Raw genomic sequence first — 17817 nt, forward strand, 5'->3', positions numbered from 1 at the left:
CACGCGCCGCCTCAGCAGCCCCCGCGGCCCCTTTAAGCGCCCCCACTCGCGGCCGGGCGTTGCATCAGGCACGTGCGCGCCGCCGGCCGGCCGGGGGCGCGCCCCGCCCCTCCTTTCCCCTCTTCCCCTCCCCTTAGGCCGGGTGTGTGTGCGCGCGCGCGCGGCCGGGGCGGCGCTGCGCGGCGCGCGCCCCCGCGGCTAGTCGCGTGGTCCCCGCGCGTCTCCATATTGCTGCGGCGGCGGCCGCTGCGCGTGTGGGGGGGGGGCGGGGGGGAAACGCCGCGTGCGCGTGTGAGTGCGCTGAGGGGGCGCTTCCCCCCGTGCGGGGCGGGGGCGCGCAGATGGCGACGCAGGTGGAGGCGCTGCTGCCCGGCGCCCCGCTGCTGCCCGCCGAGGAGCGCGCCCTGGTGCTGAAACCGCCGCAGGACGGCGGCCGGGAGAAGGGCGAAGCGCCCATGGGCCCCGACGGCGGCCCCGCGGCTCAGCGGCCGCCCAGCGCCAAGCAGCAGAAAGAGGAGAGCAACAACCAGGAGAAGGAGAGCCTGCTGCGGGCGGGCGGCGAGGCGGAGGAGGGCGGCGAGGCGGGCGGCGGCGGCGGAGCGGGGAGAAGGGAGTTCATCGAGGCTCCGCCGCCCAAGGTGAACCCCTGGACGAAGAACGCGGCCGCGCTGGCGGTCAACGGGCAGTCGCCTCCAGGTGAGTGCGGGGGGCGAGGAGGGACACGGGGGTGCGGCGGCGGCGACCGCGCCCCGACCGGCAGCGCCATGCGGCACGGCGTGCGGCCTGAGGGAGCGCGGCGGGGGGGAGGGGGGAAACCGGCCGGGCCGCGAGCGGGGAGAGGGGGAGGGGAGCGGCCGGGCCGGGGCCATGCGGCTGGGGGAGGCCCGAGGCGGGCGGAGGGCGCGGTGCGGGCCGCGCTCGTTGGGCCGGGCGGGCGGGAGGAGGCCTCCCCTTCCCAGCATTCCGCCGCCGCCGCGCAGGCAACGTGGTGGCTTCCCCCGGCCCGGCATGTGATTTCCCACGCAGCTCGGCCTCCTCCTCCGCCGGCCCACGTGCGCGGCTCCGAGTTCGGCCCGATGGGGGAGGAAGGGAGGCCCTGGGGTGCCGTGCGGAGGCCTCGTGCGCGCTGTGCGGGCCCTGCGGGTTCCCGGGGCCGTGCGTGCTCTGCCGGAGGCCCCGGCGCCCGTCGTAAGGCTGAGCCGAAATGGCTGAGCGCCGCTTCTTCGCCTCTTCGCGTTTCTTTCTTTTTGTCGTTTTGCTTCTTTATTTGGTAGGAGGTGCGGTGGTATTAGGATCAGCTTCTTCTCAGGAAGAGCGGTGAGGCTCTGCAATGGGCTGCCCGGGGAGGTGTTGGAATCCCCGGCCCTGGAGGTGCTCGAGAAATGTGGATGTGATGCTGAGGGATGGGCTTAGCGGGGAGCATTGGTGGTACGAGTACAGATGGACTAGATGACCTCGGAGGCCTTTTCCAGCCTCTATGATTCTGTGCTTGGGAGCTGCTCAGCTGAAGTTTAATTCCTAATATTTTTATCTCTGCAAGCTCCGCAGTCACGCTGCCAGGTATGACATCAGGTTTCTTGTTACTGTGCTATGTTTTGCAAGAAATGTTGCAGGCTAGGTGGGATGATTCACCGGAGGTATTATTGATCTTTGAAAGATGGACACCTCTGCAGTTTCCACCTGGAAAGCTGTTGTCTTAGTGGTAGTGTAGAGGAGAAGGTTAGTGTGCCAGGTAGAAGTCTGTGCCCAGATGGTTTGGTGGTTTGTCATTGTGTGTGCAATGCACAACGAAATCCAGGACTGTGCTGCTGTCTGCGTTTTCCTCTTGCATGCAGCGTGACATCCAGCTGCTCACAGTGCTCCTTTGTGTGAGAGCTGGGCTCTGTTATGCTGCCTCCTTAGGCAACACTCCCTAGGAATCAAGCAAAAGGTGCAAAAATAGGAGATGTTTCCCCAGGGTTCCAGTTAGTGGCCTTGCAGCACATCTAAAACACACTAAAGTGGGGGCTCAGGAGCCTGAGCAGGCACCATGTGGCAGAGGAGGGGACTCTGCAATGCCTGATATGATTTTGAGGGAATAGCATAACAGTGGGCAATAAACATGCAACACCCAGCACGTTGTTGGGCCTGGCCCAGCTCTCCCAGTATTCCTGGAGGAGTTGAAATAATGGAATTGGTTTCGCAGTGCCCCAGACGCTGCCACTTGGCTCCCTTGCACTTGGGGCATTGTTTCTTTTGCTGCCTGGTTCGTTAGCAGAAGAGAAAACGTGTAAAACAAGCACGGCTGGCGAACTCCCACGAGAGGCAGGCTGGTGGCTGGCCTTGCATAGCGGCCCTTTGCCTGAGTGCCTTCTCGTAGACTTCACAGGCTCCTGCCAGATCTGTGCTGATTTGGAAGGAGTATTTCTTCCAGCAGATGTTTCTGAAAAGACATCTGGAGTGTGAGAATGTGCAAAAGTTGTGCTGTAGTGCAGAAGATGAGCTGTGGTGTTGCAGTGACCTCCAGGAGACCATAAAAAAAAAAAAGTGGCTTCTCTGTACACTTGAAACACATAGAGCACACGTAAACTCTGGAAAGGCATTACCGAATGTTTTTAGGTTTTTAGCATAGGAACTGTGGTTGGCAATTGAGCTGTGCTCCCAGCGTGGTGTTTGTGTGCTGATTTACTGAACGTTTCCCGCACTGATCCTGCTATTGAGAAGGTAGCGAGGAAGGCTAGGAGCTATTGAACATCAGGACAGCTCTCTAAAGATACGGGCATCCCTCTATGACTTGTTTTACAGGCTTTCAAAGCCCTAATTTTTTGTAATGATTGTATTAATTATAGGCCTGAAGAGCAGATTTAATGGACAAGACATGCTCCTTAAGGAGTTCACCCGTTCTGTAATGATCTGTGCTGGAATTAGTGCTTACTAAAGTAAAGGAATTGAGCTCAAGCTCAGAGAAAAACAGAGCTGTACTCAAGATCTCTGTGAGTTTTCACCGTCTGTGTCTGACTACGGATGTGGAAGAGCTTGGCAAATCCCTCTCTGCTCATTTTGAGCTTTACTTCCTGCAGCTAAACATCACCTGGGAAGGATGAATGCGTGGAGGCCTGATGCAGATTCGAAATAACAGGGTCTGGTTTGGGGGGAATTAGGATTTGTTTTCAGAAGCAGATGTTTTTGGGGCACTCTGAAGGTCGGGAGTGAGGTCAGTATTGGGAAATTTGAGTAAATGTTGCTGCTTTTCCAAGAAGGCACGCTGAAGTAAAGCGTCTCCTTGGTGCTTAACCCCTCCTCCAAAAGCATAACTGCGTGGCATTAAGGGTAGAAACCATTAGGTCAAGTTAGACAACAGCAGTGCTGCTGGTGCTGTAAGCAGAGCACCAGGCACTGGTGGAGAGATGCACCCAGCAATCTGTCGTGGTGCTTGTCACAACGTGCGCTGTATTTCTGTTTGTGTGCATTTCAAAGTTGGGGTGCAAGTGGGGAGGAAGGGGAGGTCCTTTAACCTGTGAAAAGACACGTAAGCATGTCAAATGTGGCAAGGGTTGTGTTAGTACTTACTGCTCATGAGGGACGCTGACAAGGCTGGTAATGACACCTCATTTTTGCTCTCTCATCAAATAGCAAAGTCTGTGTGACAGTCCCTCGTTACATGCAACTTGCTGTATGGTCTCTTCTTATCATGTAAATAAATGCAGCCAGCAGCCTGACTTGCAAAGACACAATTGCAGGGAATGTATGTGCAGAAGAGAAGGAAACATTTTCTGACAAAAACGGCTTTGCACTTCTGGCTGTAAACCAAATTTGAAATATTTTCTCCTAATTCTTCAATAAAGAAATGTGGCTTCGGTTGAGACAACTCGACCTTCTGGAACATTTTGTACTCCTCTGTTGTGCCCTGCACCAGTGCTAGCAGTGATGCAAGCGTTGGTGCGGACAGGTGTTAACAGCACCCCGTTTTGAAAACCTGCTGGATTTATTTCAAGAAATGTTGCATCAAGGCACTTGGCACTTCTTAATTTTTAAAGCCATTTACATCTTGGAAATAAGAACATGCAAATTTTAATGACTGGCAGTGCCATTGCTAAGCACTAACTTTTATGCCATCTCTCCTGGTTGCAAACTCAGTATGTCTTAGTGGAGATGCAGGAGGTGCTTTAGTTTCTCAGCAGAGTTTCTTGCTTGCCATTTGGCAGATGCACTGGGAGGATAAGCAGCACTTTCCAGAAGGCACACCTTAGTTCCTAGCAGCAAGCACTGGAGGTTGGCTGCCTATTGTTCAGACATGGCAGCACACAGGCTGGGCTGGCTGCTGGTGCTGAGGAGAAGGCAGGGAAGGATGGATTCATGAGCTTCTCACCCTTCAATGACTAACTCCCCAAAGGGCTTTCCTTGAAGCCAGCATCCAGTACAGGAGATAAGCTGTATGGAAAGCTCATTTTACCTTTGGCATTGCTTTGTATTTAGAATAGATGCACACATCTGCCTGCTGGGGTATCTAGCGTGGTAGAACTGAACTGCACACACCTATTTCCAAAGCGTTGGGCAATTCTTGCTTTGTCTTGGCATGTAATTGTGGAGCTCTTTTGGCTGTTGGTTGCAACAGAGCTGCTATCGCAGCACAGTCCTCTCCCCACCACCCCAAGTTTCCTCTCTGAAATGCTGTTCCGATCCCACAACTCATGTTTGAGTAACGCTTCCTATTTTACTGGCGAGCGTGAGGATAACTGGAACTGTTGCTCCCCAAACGTGCAGGGTGGTGTTATTCCTCCCCCACATACCTTTGCCCTTCAGCTTTGTGCTGGACCTTTGCCCTGCCGTGTGCTGTTTGTTTCGGGAAGGCGGGGGAGCGCAGCTCCATGGAGCTGACTCATGGGCCCCAGCTGCTGAGATTCGGTGCCTTCTTCCACCTCAACCTCCAGTTCCAGGCTGCCAGCCACGAGGTATTGCTGGATGAACTTCACCAACAGTCTCTTTCACTTCTGTAACTCTTCTAAGCATTTTATTGCCTGTAGTACCATGGGGAGGATTGCTCTGGGATCATGGGACGGAGGGAGGGCTTTGTTCTGCTGGTATTGCAAAATAGAGTGCAAAAACAGCTGGGAATTGAGGTGCTGGGTGCAGTGCTGTATGCTTGCTTTAAGTTATGACGCCTGATCCTTTTACTGTGCTCAAATAGTATGAAATTATTCACGGGGAATGCAAAATGCCAACCTGGATAGCATGAGGTTTCTCCTTGCACTCTTGAAGCTACTTTGTAAGGCATCTCAGATACCACCTCAGTGGTAGCACTTGTCTGGCTAAATAGGGAACGTGCGTTTTAGTAGAAAGCTGTGCTGCTGGACCAAGGTGAGTATTTTAATCCTTACAGTTACTAGCTAGAAACAGCAAGGGTTAAAAATGTCATCACCTTAATGAAAACTTAAATAAACTTGCATACTGCCAGAGTACTGCAAAGTCCTTTGTGACCACGCAGCTCTTGGAAGAGTTCTGCTCCTATCGCAGTAAATGGGCAGAACAAGGTGCAGTGCCTCACTATGGATCTCACAGGTAGCTGAGCTGGGCATGGTTTTTTCTTTCCTTTTACCAGGAGTCTGATGAGAGTGGTGAGCTTTGTTCCTTCCTGACTATGATGTGCATCTACGTTTTGGCCTTTAAAAGTGTTACCTACTGGTCATTTTGGCACTGGATCCTTTGCTAATATACTAACAGGGGCTGAAGACTGTGCGATGCATGGTTTCTGATGTGGCCAGCTCTGCTTTGCAGCTGTCTCAAGGCCATGCTTCAGTTCCAGACTCATTGTTGTAGGTCTAGGGTCTATTTAGTGATCTGTGAGTGGAGCTGGGAGACTTTACTCCTTGATCTGAAGTAACTGGCTAATCTGAAAATCTGTCAGCAAGCGGTACAAAATCTGTCAGCAAAATGTATGTGACTACAGCAGGTAGGAGGAGAAAGTAAAGAAGAACTTCTAAGAAATTAATACAGAGTTATAAGAACTTAAGGCAACTGTTTGTGTATTTAGGGAACAATAATTGGTAATCAGAACAAATAGGAACTGAATTTGGCCTCGAATAAATAAATTCTTAGAGTTCTCCATGGGAGGAGTCCCAGGTCAAGTTCAGGCTGGATTGCCTGGGAGGAGAAGTGGGTGCACATGAGGGTGCTGCCGCAGAGGAGTGAGAACTGGCACAAGGCACTGGAAAGATTAGGTGTGATGGTAGTTCTAAGGCTGCACAAGATGTACATTTTTGGAGGGGGGGAAAGGGTTGTAGAAACTGTGGTCAAATACAGTGTCAACATGTTTCCAAACATAGACACATCCTGTAATTGCAGGTTCCCAGAAAATTCTCCTAACTGAACTTTTCTCTACCAGAACATATATTTGTACAACAGCCTGGGGGCTCTGGGGCAGGGAGTATTGCCTTTTCTGGGCAGATCAGTGCGTGGCACGTGGCAGCTCTGACAGTTACAGGACAACAGCAGACTGCTGATGGGAATCGAACTGCAGAAGCCATCCTTAGCAAGTCAGCTGGCCCCACTTAGGTGTGTGAAGCTCACAGTGGATTTTGCTAGAGTCAACCATTAATGCCACATGTGGTTGAGGATATTGTGCTGTGACGTGCAAGGAGAAAGAGGAACTGTGACTGGGCTAATACCTGCATTATCAGTGGTTTACCTTCAATGTCCTTCTGGAGCAAAGCTGACTTACTAGCAGCAGCTTGCCTCAACATTTTCTTTTGTTGCAATGCTGTATGGGAACGCATGGCAGGCAGTACTCGGTGGTGGTTGTGATTTTTTGAGGGCTTGGAGTCATCTTATTTCTTTCCATGGTCACAAGTCAGAAGGGCCGATGGAGATCTGTGCTGCAGATAGCCCAGGACTGGAGTGTGTGGGAGATGACCAGGGCAGCCCTGCCTGGGAGCGAGAGCTTTGTGTCAGACAGAAGCCGGTGTTTATTTCAGAAATGGATAAGACCTAACGGAGCTGCCTGGGGCTGAGGTTTATCATTATGGCTCAGTCTGGTATTGGTGGTACTTGGAGGTGACACAGGCACCCTTTGTTCACATAATGGACAAAATGGCACTCTGGTTCCCTCTGAGCGTGCCCTGATGTGTGTTCCTGAGGAAGTGTGCTCGCTTCCTGCCCGACACCCCTGGAGGTGGCTGGATGCAGGCTGTAACCTGCTGCTTTTAGTAGGGCTGGCCTGGGACCAGCAGGCCTGCAGCTGCCTTTCTGCAATCCTGACTCGCTCCCCAAAGTGGCCCTGGCTTCTGAGAAGGCGCAGGGGTGGCATCGCTGCCCCAGGAGAATGGGCATGAAGGGAAAGCATCTCTGGTGCCTTTCATTGTTGGCTTTTTGGCTTCCGCCCCATAGCCTGGGAGGGCAGTGAGCACGTGCTCCATGCTGGCCCCACATCTCCTGCCCCAGTTTGTCCTCCAGTGTGGGACTGCGGCCCCAGGGGTCGAGGGGAAGGAAGGAAGCAGCGTTTGTCCCCGACGCACCACAGAGCGTCTCCAGCTGAGCAGCAGCATGCAGTGTGCCTGCAGTGACTCTGCAGTCTGCGAGGCATGGCCGTGCGCCGGGGGGGTCGGCCCATCTGCTGAGTGGGAGGGCACAGGGGGTGGCTCGCCCCTTCTCCTCCCTTCCCAACAGTCCTCTGAGTTTTCCGAGTCACATGTTGGATGATACGTGGAGAGAACAGGGCGGTTTCAGGGCTAGATTCGTTAGATACTGAGTCTGAAACGCTGAGAGAAGAGGTGAGTTTTTCCTGACTAAATATGTGGGGAAACAAGAATCTGATTGTAAAAGCCACAGAAAAAGGAAAGGATAGAGTTTTATTGGTGAGAAAGGTGTGTGGGGAGGAGTTTGGGTGGGGGTGTCATACCTGCTCGGTAACTCAGAGATGCTGCCGGATGGTGGGTGCGTTGTTAAATAGCTAGCACTGCCTCTAACCAGATAATTTGCAACACCTTTTCATCTTTCACACTGAATTCACCCTGCTTCCTCTCCCCCATCATAGCAGTGCTTTTGGAAGCATCTGGTCAGTGCTGCAAATGAGTAATTATTACTTTACCAAATGTGAGTTGCCAGGCTATCCGATTTGCACACTTACAGATGAAAGAAGCTAGTGAACAAGTGAAATAGAAATTGTAATTAAGTAAGATTTAAATCTTTGATAGGCCACCATTCACTTCAAACTGCAGGAAATTAGTTTCTTCAGATTCTTCAAGGTCAAATTGCCTTTTTTTTTTTTTCAATGTGTGTGGAATGTTGCAGAAGGAACACTGAATTTTTTCCTGCAAGACACTTAGGATTCTTGTTACGAAGCTTTTATACATTTACTATTGCCCTTCCAGATACTTACGTAGCTCGGGAACAATGTCTGTTCGTGCCAACCCCCCTGAACCCACAAAACAGGCCTCCTGAAAATAAGGACCATACTATCGAGTTTCCACATGCCTGTAGATAGCGATACTCTTCGTCCAGCACGAAAGAATGTAATGGAGTGACAGAAGCACTTTACCCTGTCTGTGTTCAGCCCACATTGGCAAGTCTGCTACAAAGCTGTGCAGGGATGGAGATAAAGGGTAAACAGAGCAAAGAATAAAGTGTAAAGAATGATACCAGCTCACATTAATGAAGAGGAATGTTGTCACTGAAGCAGCAGGTACTGAAATGTGGAGAAATGGGACTCAAAAATGTCATTAGGAGATTTCAGTCTGACTGGAAAAGAAGCAATGGGATATTTGTGCTTGAGATCCCACCCGACGAGACAGGAAGCAAATCACAGAGATGTCCCTGCCATGTGCTCAGATGACAAAGCATGAGATGTTCCTGACTGTAATCATATTAAATTTCTGTTTCCAACTCCCAGCTGAACCTTGAAAGCTCGGGGGAATACCTAACACCATCTAATGCATCTTCTGAGCATGCAGAAATCCACTGCACAGAGGGTGTTGTAGTGGACTGAGCAAAAAGGGGACTGGTTTCTTTTGGTTTCTCAGTCTTGGGAGTGAACTACTGTATCTCCCTTTTTTTTTTCTTTTTTCTTTTTTTTAACTTAAAACAGAGAATGCTGTATATGACATTTGCACTCTGTACAGGGAGGAATTTGATACAAGTGACCCTCATCTTTAAAACATAAAATGAAACCTGTAAGTACGGCCTTGAAGAAGATTTGGAGGAGACGTGCTAGATTACAGGCAGGCAGCTCTCTTGACTTGGGGTTGACGTCTGAGTTGATCTCATTAACAGTGGAGAAGTGGAACCACGCAAGGACAAAATTTGGAGGGTGATTGGACAAGCTGTGTGTTTGATTAAAGTCTGGTCCAGAGTGGGAAATGTCTCACACAGGCTGCGAGTCTGAGGATTTGTAATTCAGTTAAGAGATTTAATTATCTTGTATTCACTGTGCTGCCCCCTGTATCCTATAGACTCCCTGCTTGGCCCTTTATCCTCAGCACTAAGATGGAGAGAGCCTTGAATTTCAGACTGGGGGTTTTCACGGGGATTTGTGACATCCCTTCCTGGTGTGGCAAGCACATATGTGCCAATGTGCATGTAGCACGGCAGTGTGCAATAAGCCTGTCATAGGGAAACCCCCTCCTGCATCAGTTTCTGTAGGATGGGATCCAGTTGGCTTCCAGGCTGCTCCAGAATTGTTCCTGCGTTTCAACAGGATTCTCTTCAAGCACATCAATTTTGCCTGATGATGCCTGAAACTTTATTGCCTGTTCAATGCCCACTAGTTTCAAGAACAGTTTGAAGATGGTGGATGAGGTTGTGCTGGGCTCAGGCTGTTGTAGGGTCTGTCTGTGCTCACCTCTTGAAGGCTGGAGGCTTATTTGTGATTAAGAAGTATGAGACACCTGGGTCAGCTGCCATGCTTTGTGGCATCAGACATCAGACTTTTCTCTTGCTCCTTCCTTTAAGGTGCTGCGTGCTATCTCTGGCTTTTTGTTTGGTGTTATGGCTTGTGGTTTGAGAACAGCATTTTGGGGTGAGAGAAGGGGTTAATGTGAGAGAACATCCATTGTTTGTTCTCTCCAATACAAGCACTGATAAGTGGATGGGAGGAAAAACAGCCATGACCTTACAGTTATGCTTCATGTGTCTGTGCATATATGAGTGCAGGATTCATGGGATTGTTTGTTTGGAGCACTCTCTTTTTCTCTGGTCAAGCTGACCAGCTGCATTCCTCAGAACATCTCTGATGCCTGGAGAACAGACTTCTTCCAGCACCGTGCTGATCTCATTGGTGCCTGTGCACTCAGTTACATGCCATTCACAGCCTCGCTCAGGAAGCTCCTCTCCCTTGCATGAAGAGACTTGGTATCAGCATTAAGGTACTAATTCAGTGTAGTGCCTAGTGTGAGCTTAAAGCTAGGGAGCTCTTCCATCCAGGTAATAATGTTCTTTTGCAGTTGGTAATTTTTTTCAGGATGTGTTTCCCTTGCAGCTTGCTGAGGCCAGAGATCTTCATCCCTTTTCAAGTGCATGAAGTTAGCTGGGGCACAGATTTTTCTACAGCAGAAACTCATTGCAAGAATTGTTTCCACATGGTTTTGAAAAATCTATGCCAGAGCTCATGCTGGCTGCTGTTCTTTAGTCTCTTAGCACAGGTGAATGGGATGTCCCCGGATAATGGCTGCCTGTGTGGGAAGGAGCTGATCCTCTGCTCTGATGGACATCAGAAAACCACTTACAAAGATCTAATGGTCTGCTCCGACACTTCTGGGGAAACGGATCTGAAAGCTGATCAGTGCTTCTGCAGTTGTTTTCTTTAACCTTTTTCTTGAATGGTTTTTGTGGTGTCTTAATGCCTAAGCCAACATTGGTGACCAAGGTCGACTTATCTGGATTGGATCTTTCACCCATCTCAAGCCTCAGCTTCCCTTTGTGGGGGTGAGGAGACTTAGTACAGCAGCCAGGGCTGTCTGGAGCTGGTGGCTGAGGAGGGCTGGGAAGATCTGGGTGGCTGAGGGCTGGACCCTCCCTGAGCCTGCTTGGCAGGAAAGGAAGGAAGGGAGCAGGAAGCAAGCAAGATCCTCGGGAGGGACCTAATTGTCCATGCTAATCTCTGGGGTTTGGGTTTCTTGCTTTGCTACTTCTTTCTAGCAGACCTCGCCCCCTTCTCTGCTAAGTGCTGCTTTGAAGAGGCTACTGTCTGAGGAACCTGCGCAGGCACTATCTGGGCCTCTCTGGGGAAGGCAGGTTACAGATTTGAGCTGAGAAGTTGCCTGGGGATGGAGAAGAGATTCAGGTAACACTGGTCTCTTTGCAGCAGAAGATGGACTCTGTAAATGGGGACCTTTTCCCTACCTGTGCTGTTTGCATTGTGAGCACTGTTCCCATAGCTGGGAAGCAATGAATGTGGTGTGATCAGCTGTTCCTGTTGAGGCAGCAGGAGCGTGGGTAGGTTCAGACTTCCTGTGAAGGTGCTTGGATTTGGTACTGGGGAGATGTGGGCTCTTAAATTGAGGAGCCTGGTTGGTGCTGTCCCAGATATCTGATACATAGCAGTGGTGGGCAAATAGCTCCTGCAGAGGGGATTTTGTGTGTAGACGCAGCAGCTTTTCTTTGTAAATGCCCCAGTTAAACATACGGTCTCCTCTTCTGTTTAAAAATATCATCAAGCAAAAATTGTGATTCCATATCCCACTCCCCCATCCCCCTCTCACTCACACCTAAAATAGGAAGAACTGTCCTCAATTTAGCTGTTTCCTGGGCTGTTAGCACTACAGCTCTGGGTATTGGTGCTCACAGCCAGCACCCCTGTAACACATGCACGCTGTCATGTGACAGTCTTAAAAGGGATGCTTGGTGCCTCCCAAACATCCTGCTGCTACAGTGTGCATCCTTGACCTCTTCCTGCTCTCTCCTTTCCTCCACCCCTTGCACTGATAACAGGGAGATGGATGGAACTTGGTTCCCACTGAGCTGTGGGCTTCGTGGATAATGCACAGAGCTGAATAGATTGTTAACGTGCTTGAGAAATGCCTCCCTCTGCAGAGATTGCACTGCATGTTGTCATTGTGATCCTTCTGTTCAGATATCGGCTCTAAAGTTTCCTGGCGTTTGGGCCGGTGAAAAACAGAAGATCCCACGCGTGAGAAGGGGAAGGAAATGTGAGACCACAGGGCCCAAATTTCTTGGGGCTCTCTTGCTCACACTGGAACATTGGCACTATCTTGCCTTTTCCTTTTAGTTGCCCGAGGATGATGATGTGTCCAGCCAGCACTGCGTGGCTGGGTGTAGCAGGGAGATGTGGAGCAGACAGGGGTGAAGCTGCTGCTCTGCATGGGGAGCATAGCCAGCTGGTGCAGAGCTGCTCCGGATCATCGTCCCCTGCTGCATCTGGCCCATGTTAGGGTACCTGGCTTTGGGTGCCTGGAAGTGAGGCAGGTGGGAAACTGTTTGTGTGTGTCGTGGGATAAATCCTTGGGGCTGGTTTGCTTTCAATATTGAGGCTTTGTGTAAGCAAGATCTTAGCGTTATCTCTATGATTGGGACTTCAGTGTTTGATTTTGAACCTTAAGAGTATTGAGGACTGAAACATGTTAAATGGGCCCATTGGAGCGCAGCCCTAACACTTCTTTGCTGGCCATGCATGTTTCTACCTCCTTCTCCCTGTGACTTTCCTGAGAGAAGAGCTGTGCAATTTAGGCTGCTTTTGGGCACACAAAGTACTGTCCTTAATTGGCAAGCTGATATCTAATCTAGTCACTCTTGCTTGTAGAGTAGGAGGTATCCAGGAGGGGCATCGTGCCTCAGTCCCTCACTAGCCCTGTTTCATGCGCATCTTCTGTGTTTCAGAAGAGCATGTCCTGCAAGCTGCTTGCACTGTGCTCTTTCTCTGCATTGGAAGAAGTTGCCTGCTCACCCAACTCTCTGCATCTCTGTTTAAATTCTATTATGCTATGGTTATAGGTATGAGGAGTTGGACAGGCTGAGCCTCCCTAGGCAAGAGGGCTGAGGCTTAGAGGATGGACAGATGCCATTCCTCACTGGTAGTCAGGGTGGCAGCAGACTTCCTGGGTGTGAATGTGAGTTGTGTCTGCCTCTGGCCAGCACCACTGAGGAGTTTCCACTGCTTTTCTACAGCACATTTAGCAGCACATCTGCTCTAAAATTACAATGGCTCATCTCAAGAGAAGCCAAGTGAGCCTTGCAGTACGTCTCTGAGGCTCAGCAGGGCTCTGGGGGATTTGGCTGTGAGCTGAGCATAGAGGCCTCGAGGGAATGCCAGCTTTGCACTGCAGCAGCGGTGTGACCAGGAGGAAGCATCCCTGAGGGATCATCTGCAGCTTCTGCCTGACGTGGTGGTGGTTGTGGCTGCTGGAAGGGGCTGCCCTGGGCCTCTGTGGGTGGCTGGCCAGGTTGGGGCATTACATGGAGAGTTGGTTGGACAGGCTGGAGCAAGGAGAATTGTTGCCAAGGCCTGCAGGCCTTGGCTGGCACAGAGAAATTTCCCTTCTCAGCCATTGTTTTTTACTTTTTTTTTTTTTTTTTTTTTTCATCTGTTAATTTTGGTTTTGGTGGTACTTAGTACAGCTAGCTGATCCAAAAAAAATGGGGTATGCATTAACTTGTGCTTCCACCGTGTTCCTCTGCAAAGATGTTGGCTGGAAGTTGCCCAAGCAGGGAAATAAATGAACTGCCTCTTATTTGGGACCTGTTAGATCAAGTACAGTGTGTTCCTGTTCATTGTTGTCGGGAGCCTGACCTCATCAGTAGCCATCGCAGAAATGCAAGGTGTTCAGATGTGTCTGGTGATGTGCTGGTAGAGGACTGCAGTAGAACACAAAGTTTGCAAAGAATTGAGACTGGTGCTTGGAGGCTTTTCTGGGCATGCTGGCTTTTCCCTGAGATCATGCCTTGAGTGTGGCTCAAACCATGAGCACACATAATAGCAGAGGGAGTTCTGAGTGTTTTCTCACTGTGTCAGCTGCTTCCCTTCCTGAGGATGCCTTGTACACAGTGTGCTGTCAAAGGCAGAGAAATAGCAGCTTTTTAGTAGAGGCGTGTTTTTGCTGTTTCTGCATTGGTTGAGTGCTGTCTGAAAAGCATTGCCTTGGCCAAGGGTAGTTCGTGCTGCAACTTCTGTGACTCCAACTGAATGTGTGCTTTGGGCAGCCGATAAGGTGGTGCCAAGGGCCTGCCCCTGTCCTAGAAGGACCTTGGCTTGCTGGTAGCCTCCCTTCCCCCTATTCTTCCAAGTTCCTCGAAGAAAATGTAGCATATTACTCTCTAAAATACACTGTTTCCATAGCATCTTAGGAAGCATTTATCAACAGGGTTTTTCCATTCATAGTCTGCTATATATCCCATTCTCCAAAGAATGGAACCATCAGAAAAAGCTCATTTATTATTATTATTATTATTATTATTATTATTTTGGCTTGGCTTCCCCTGCTTTCCCCTGGCTGGACACTGCGTTAGATGCTCTGCACAGGTCTTCGTTTGGTGACCCTGCTCAGGGGGAGCGTGGAGTTGTTGACACAGCTAGCTTGGGCATGGGGACTTTGTACATTTTGCAGTCGTTTTGTTCTTCACTGCTGTCTGTCAGAAGCCTGTGTAGAAGGTTATTAATGAGAGCAATGCATTCAAGTATTTAAGCACTAACTCCTTCAAAATCTTTCTTGCAACAAGTGGTTGAATTGGGGTGGGTTCCCAGCTAGATTGATATTTAACTTGGGATACTAGGAAAATACTTGCTCTGTTTAGCTAAAGCAAACAAATCAAGAGGGGAGGAACTTTTTAAATATAATTTGCCCTCCAGCTGCAACTAATACTAATTTTTTTCTTTCTTCTTTTGCAGATATATTTCCAGCTGATGGCCAGTCTGGTATGTATTAATTAAAAATGGAGTTCTTCACACCTCACTCCTCCATGTCTTTCCTGCACTTCTCTTTTTGCAGAGTCAGCACTAACCAAATTTAGAAGATTGGTGCAGACATTAAAAAAAAAAAAATCCTATAATATTTTGTTGTTGTTCCCCTATGACAGTCAGTCCTGTGTAACAGGCACATTTGTGCTTTGGTGTGATGGTAGTTGCAACTGGTGGAAGGTTGCTTTCATCCCAAAACACTGTAGCATGGAGGATTTGGTTTTCCATAGTTGAAGAGTCTTGGAACTTACAGGGTTTAATTCTGTGTAACTGATGTCTCAAGATGCAAACCTAGCTTAGAATTTTGCTGTTAGTGTTTATGGTTGTTATCAAACATCTTGATGTGCCCACACACCTGAAAGTGTATACTTGAATTTGCAATACTTTAAAAAATCCAAACTTCCCCTTGGGTATTTAGTATGTGTGTTGTTACTGTGTATCTCTATTAAGGACTGTGGTGCCCTTTGCACCTGTTTGCTGTCAATGCAAGACCAGGGTTAACTTGAACCCCAGACTGCATAGAGCCTCGTAAAGATGGACCCTGCATAAAAGGCTTGGGCTCATCAGCTGAAAAGGGAGGCTGTGCTCAGCTGGGGGCCTGACTCTAGTAGCTTTTTAAAGCAGGCATCAGTCACCTTAATTCTTGCTTTTCCCAGACTGCCACGGGCTCTTCATCCAGGTTGACACTGTTGGAGAGCTCGTGTTGAAGGAGGGGCTTATGTTTCACTCAGGGATACCAAGAGTGCTCAGGAATATCCTGTTATCCCAGTTATATAGAGTGCCTTTTGGACACCTGTAGCGAAGGCACTGGCAGTATGGGGCTGTACTTGATGTGGCCTTGGGCAGCCTCGGTCACGTTGCTGTGTCCACCTCCTGTCTGCATTTTTTGGCTTTGCAATAGGATTGCATTTCCCCAGTTTGCAACAATGGTGTGAGGGTAAATTGCTGCTGATTGTGAAGCGTTGCATGATTGAGATTTGGAAGCATGAAAATCAGCTCAATTATCTTAAAGCTGGTTTCAGTAAAAAGTAAGTCACTATTTTTTAAGAGGTATGGTGTGACATTGGAGACAGTAATTTGGCTTCATGAATTGAGCAGGCAGTTGGAAGTTGTGTGTGTATATTTGTTTCTGAAGCTCTAGCCAGCTAACATGATATACAGCCAGATATTCCCCTAGTGTTGCAGAAGTTGCTTCTCTAGGTTTTACAAAAGTAACCCAACCATTTGTAAGCCTTTCACATTTTTTTTATTGCATTCATAACATGCATGAAAGTGTAGTATTAAAGCTGGTTTTGGAGGAGCAGAGGTGTATTCATGTGTAGTGAGTACAGCCTGCCTGAAGCCAGGATGGAGTAATGACTGCACAGAAAAAATTCTGTGACTTTGAGGGATTTTCTTCTTCCTTTTTCTTGTAAGAAGCTCCTCTGCCCCACTGAATGTCTGCCTTCATTGGATGGTGTGTTTTGTCTGCCTGTGCTGCAGATGCAGAGACGTCCTCTGGTTGGCACCACTCCATCCTCTGTGCTCCAGCTGGTTGTGGACCTTCACAGCTGGCTCTGGGGTGGGGCATAAGAGTGCATCTGCAACAGATGATAGCGTGTGCTTCAGTAAGAGCGTGTTACATGTCAGGGGTGTTGCAGAAAACATTTCCCACAGGGTTGGGGGATTTTTTGCAGTTCTGTATTTTTAAGTATGAAAGCTTAAACATGGTTCCTTTTAATGATAGCAGCCTCTTGACACTGCACTTCGTGTTTTCTCATGCCTTCTCCAAGAAAAGCCTTCAAATTGTGCTTTTTCTTCCTTATACACCAAAGCTCACTCAGAAGGCTTGATACCCCCTGCGCACAGCACAGTGTGGATGTGGCAGGCAAGGGCAGAGAAGCACTGCCAGCAGGATGCTTCTAGCATCAAGCAGCTCTGCACTTCTGAAGCTGTTGGTTTTGACTTCCTCACCTCCTTCCCTTTGCTAATGAGTCAATTTGCTACACTCTATTGTTGCAAATCACCCAGACTCCAATAATCTATGTCAGTGCCTATTCTATAAGGTTAATCTTACCAGGCCAGATGGGTCTTTATAGCCAGTTTCCCTTCTTGATGAAAAGTCAGTTGTCCTTTTGCCCAAGGAAGTGTTTGGCACAGTGATTGAGAATGCTGAGTTGTGGCAACAGAGCTGGGACTTGGTCAGGTGAGGAGCCTGAGCCAAAGCACCAGCCATTTTGTAGGCACAGCTGCTGTGGCATGCCCCAGAGCATGCACCTGCTTGTTGGTATGGGGTGCTGGAGGCGTTCTGCCCTCAGCGGGGTGTCATGTGCTGGTGCCAGGAAGGTGGAAGGGAAGCAGTGCTTGCATCCTGCTTGGTTAACAGTCTTTGGAAATAAAACTGCTCTATCCAGGAGACTTCTGATTTACCCATGTCTGGTACGATGGGTCTCAGTCCTCTCCTTGCTCACTTTGGGCGACTGTACTTCAGATGTAGGCTGCTTTTCAGAAGCCACTTCAAACCTTGTGATCTGGAGTTCAGGAGAAAACCTGAGAGACCTCAACATCCTTCGAAAATGCGTGCTGGGCTCATTTGTATGTTGGTGGAGCAGAAGGAAAGGCTTTTTCCTTCTCCCCACCCCTGCTGTTGGATGAGGACAGCAGGGATGTCACCACTGCGACCTCTGTGGATGTCAGCTGTGAATCCTCTGCAAGACTGCTCATGCTGTCTGCCTCTGAGGACTTACTGCCACAGGGCTTGCTGAAGTTTGTTGTCTGCTGCTTGAAGTACTTTGCTTGCTTTCAGTGAATCTCCTACCAGTTTCATGCAGCACTCCTGATTTCAGTGTGTCAGGCAGTGCCATCTCGATATCATGCACCACTGTCAGCCCATCTCTCTTAGTAGTGGAGGACCCCAGCCTTTTTGGTCAGACCTCTGAGAGGGCTGCCCCTGGTCCATC

At 49.5% G+C, this 17817-nt stretch overlaps 1 protein-coding gene across 3 annotated transcripts in view; it reads left to right on the forward strand.

Moving 5' to 3' along the window:
- The first annotated feature begins 324 nt into the window (after positions 1 to 324).
- LARP1 (La ribonucleoprotein 1, translational regulator) overlaps positions 325 to 17817 on the forward strand; it is a 40233-nt gene continuing 22740 nt past the window's right edge. The window contains exons 1-2 of one of the 3 annotated variants that reach the window (XM_052684639.1): positions 325 to 696; positions 14810 to 14836. In XM_052684639.1, the coding sequence (XP_052540599.1) occupies positions 342 to 696; positions 14810 to 14836 (382 nt within the window). In that variant the 5' untranslated portion in view covers positions 325 to 341. Of the gene's footprint in view, positions 697 to 4823; positions 4932 to 14809; positions 14837 to 17817 lie in introns of those variants that run through there. The other 2 variants (XM_052684638.1, XM_052684641.1) reach the window with 2 other exon arrangements.

The sequence above is a fragment of the Tympanuchus pallidicinctus genome, unplaced genomic scaffold, assembly GCF_026119805.1.
Source record: "Tympanuchus pallidicinctus isolate F22 unplaced genomic scaffold, pur_lepc_1.0 scaffold21, whole genome shotgun sequence".
Lineage (NCBI taxonomy): Eukaryota > Metazoa > Chordata > Aves > Galliformes > Phasianidae > Tympanuchus > Tympanuchus pallidicinctus.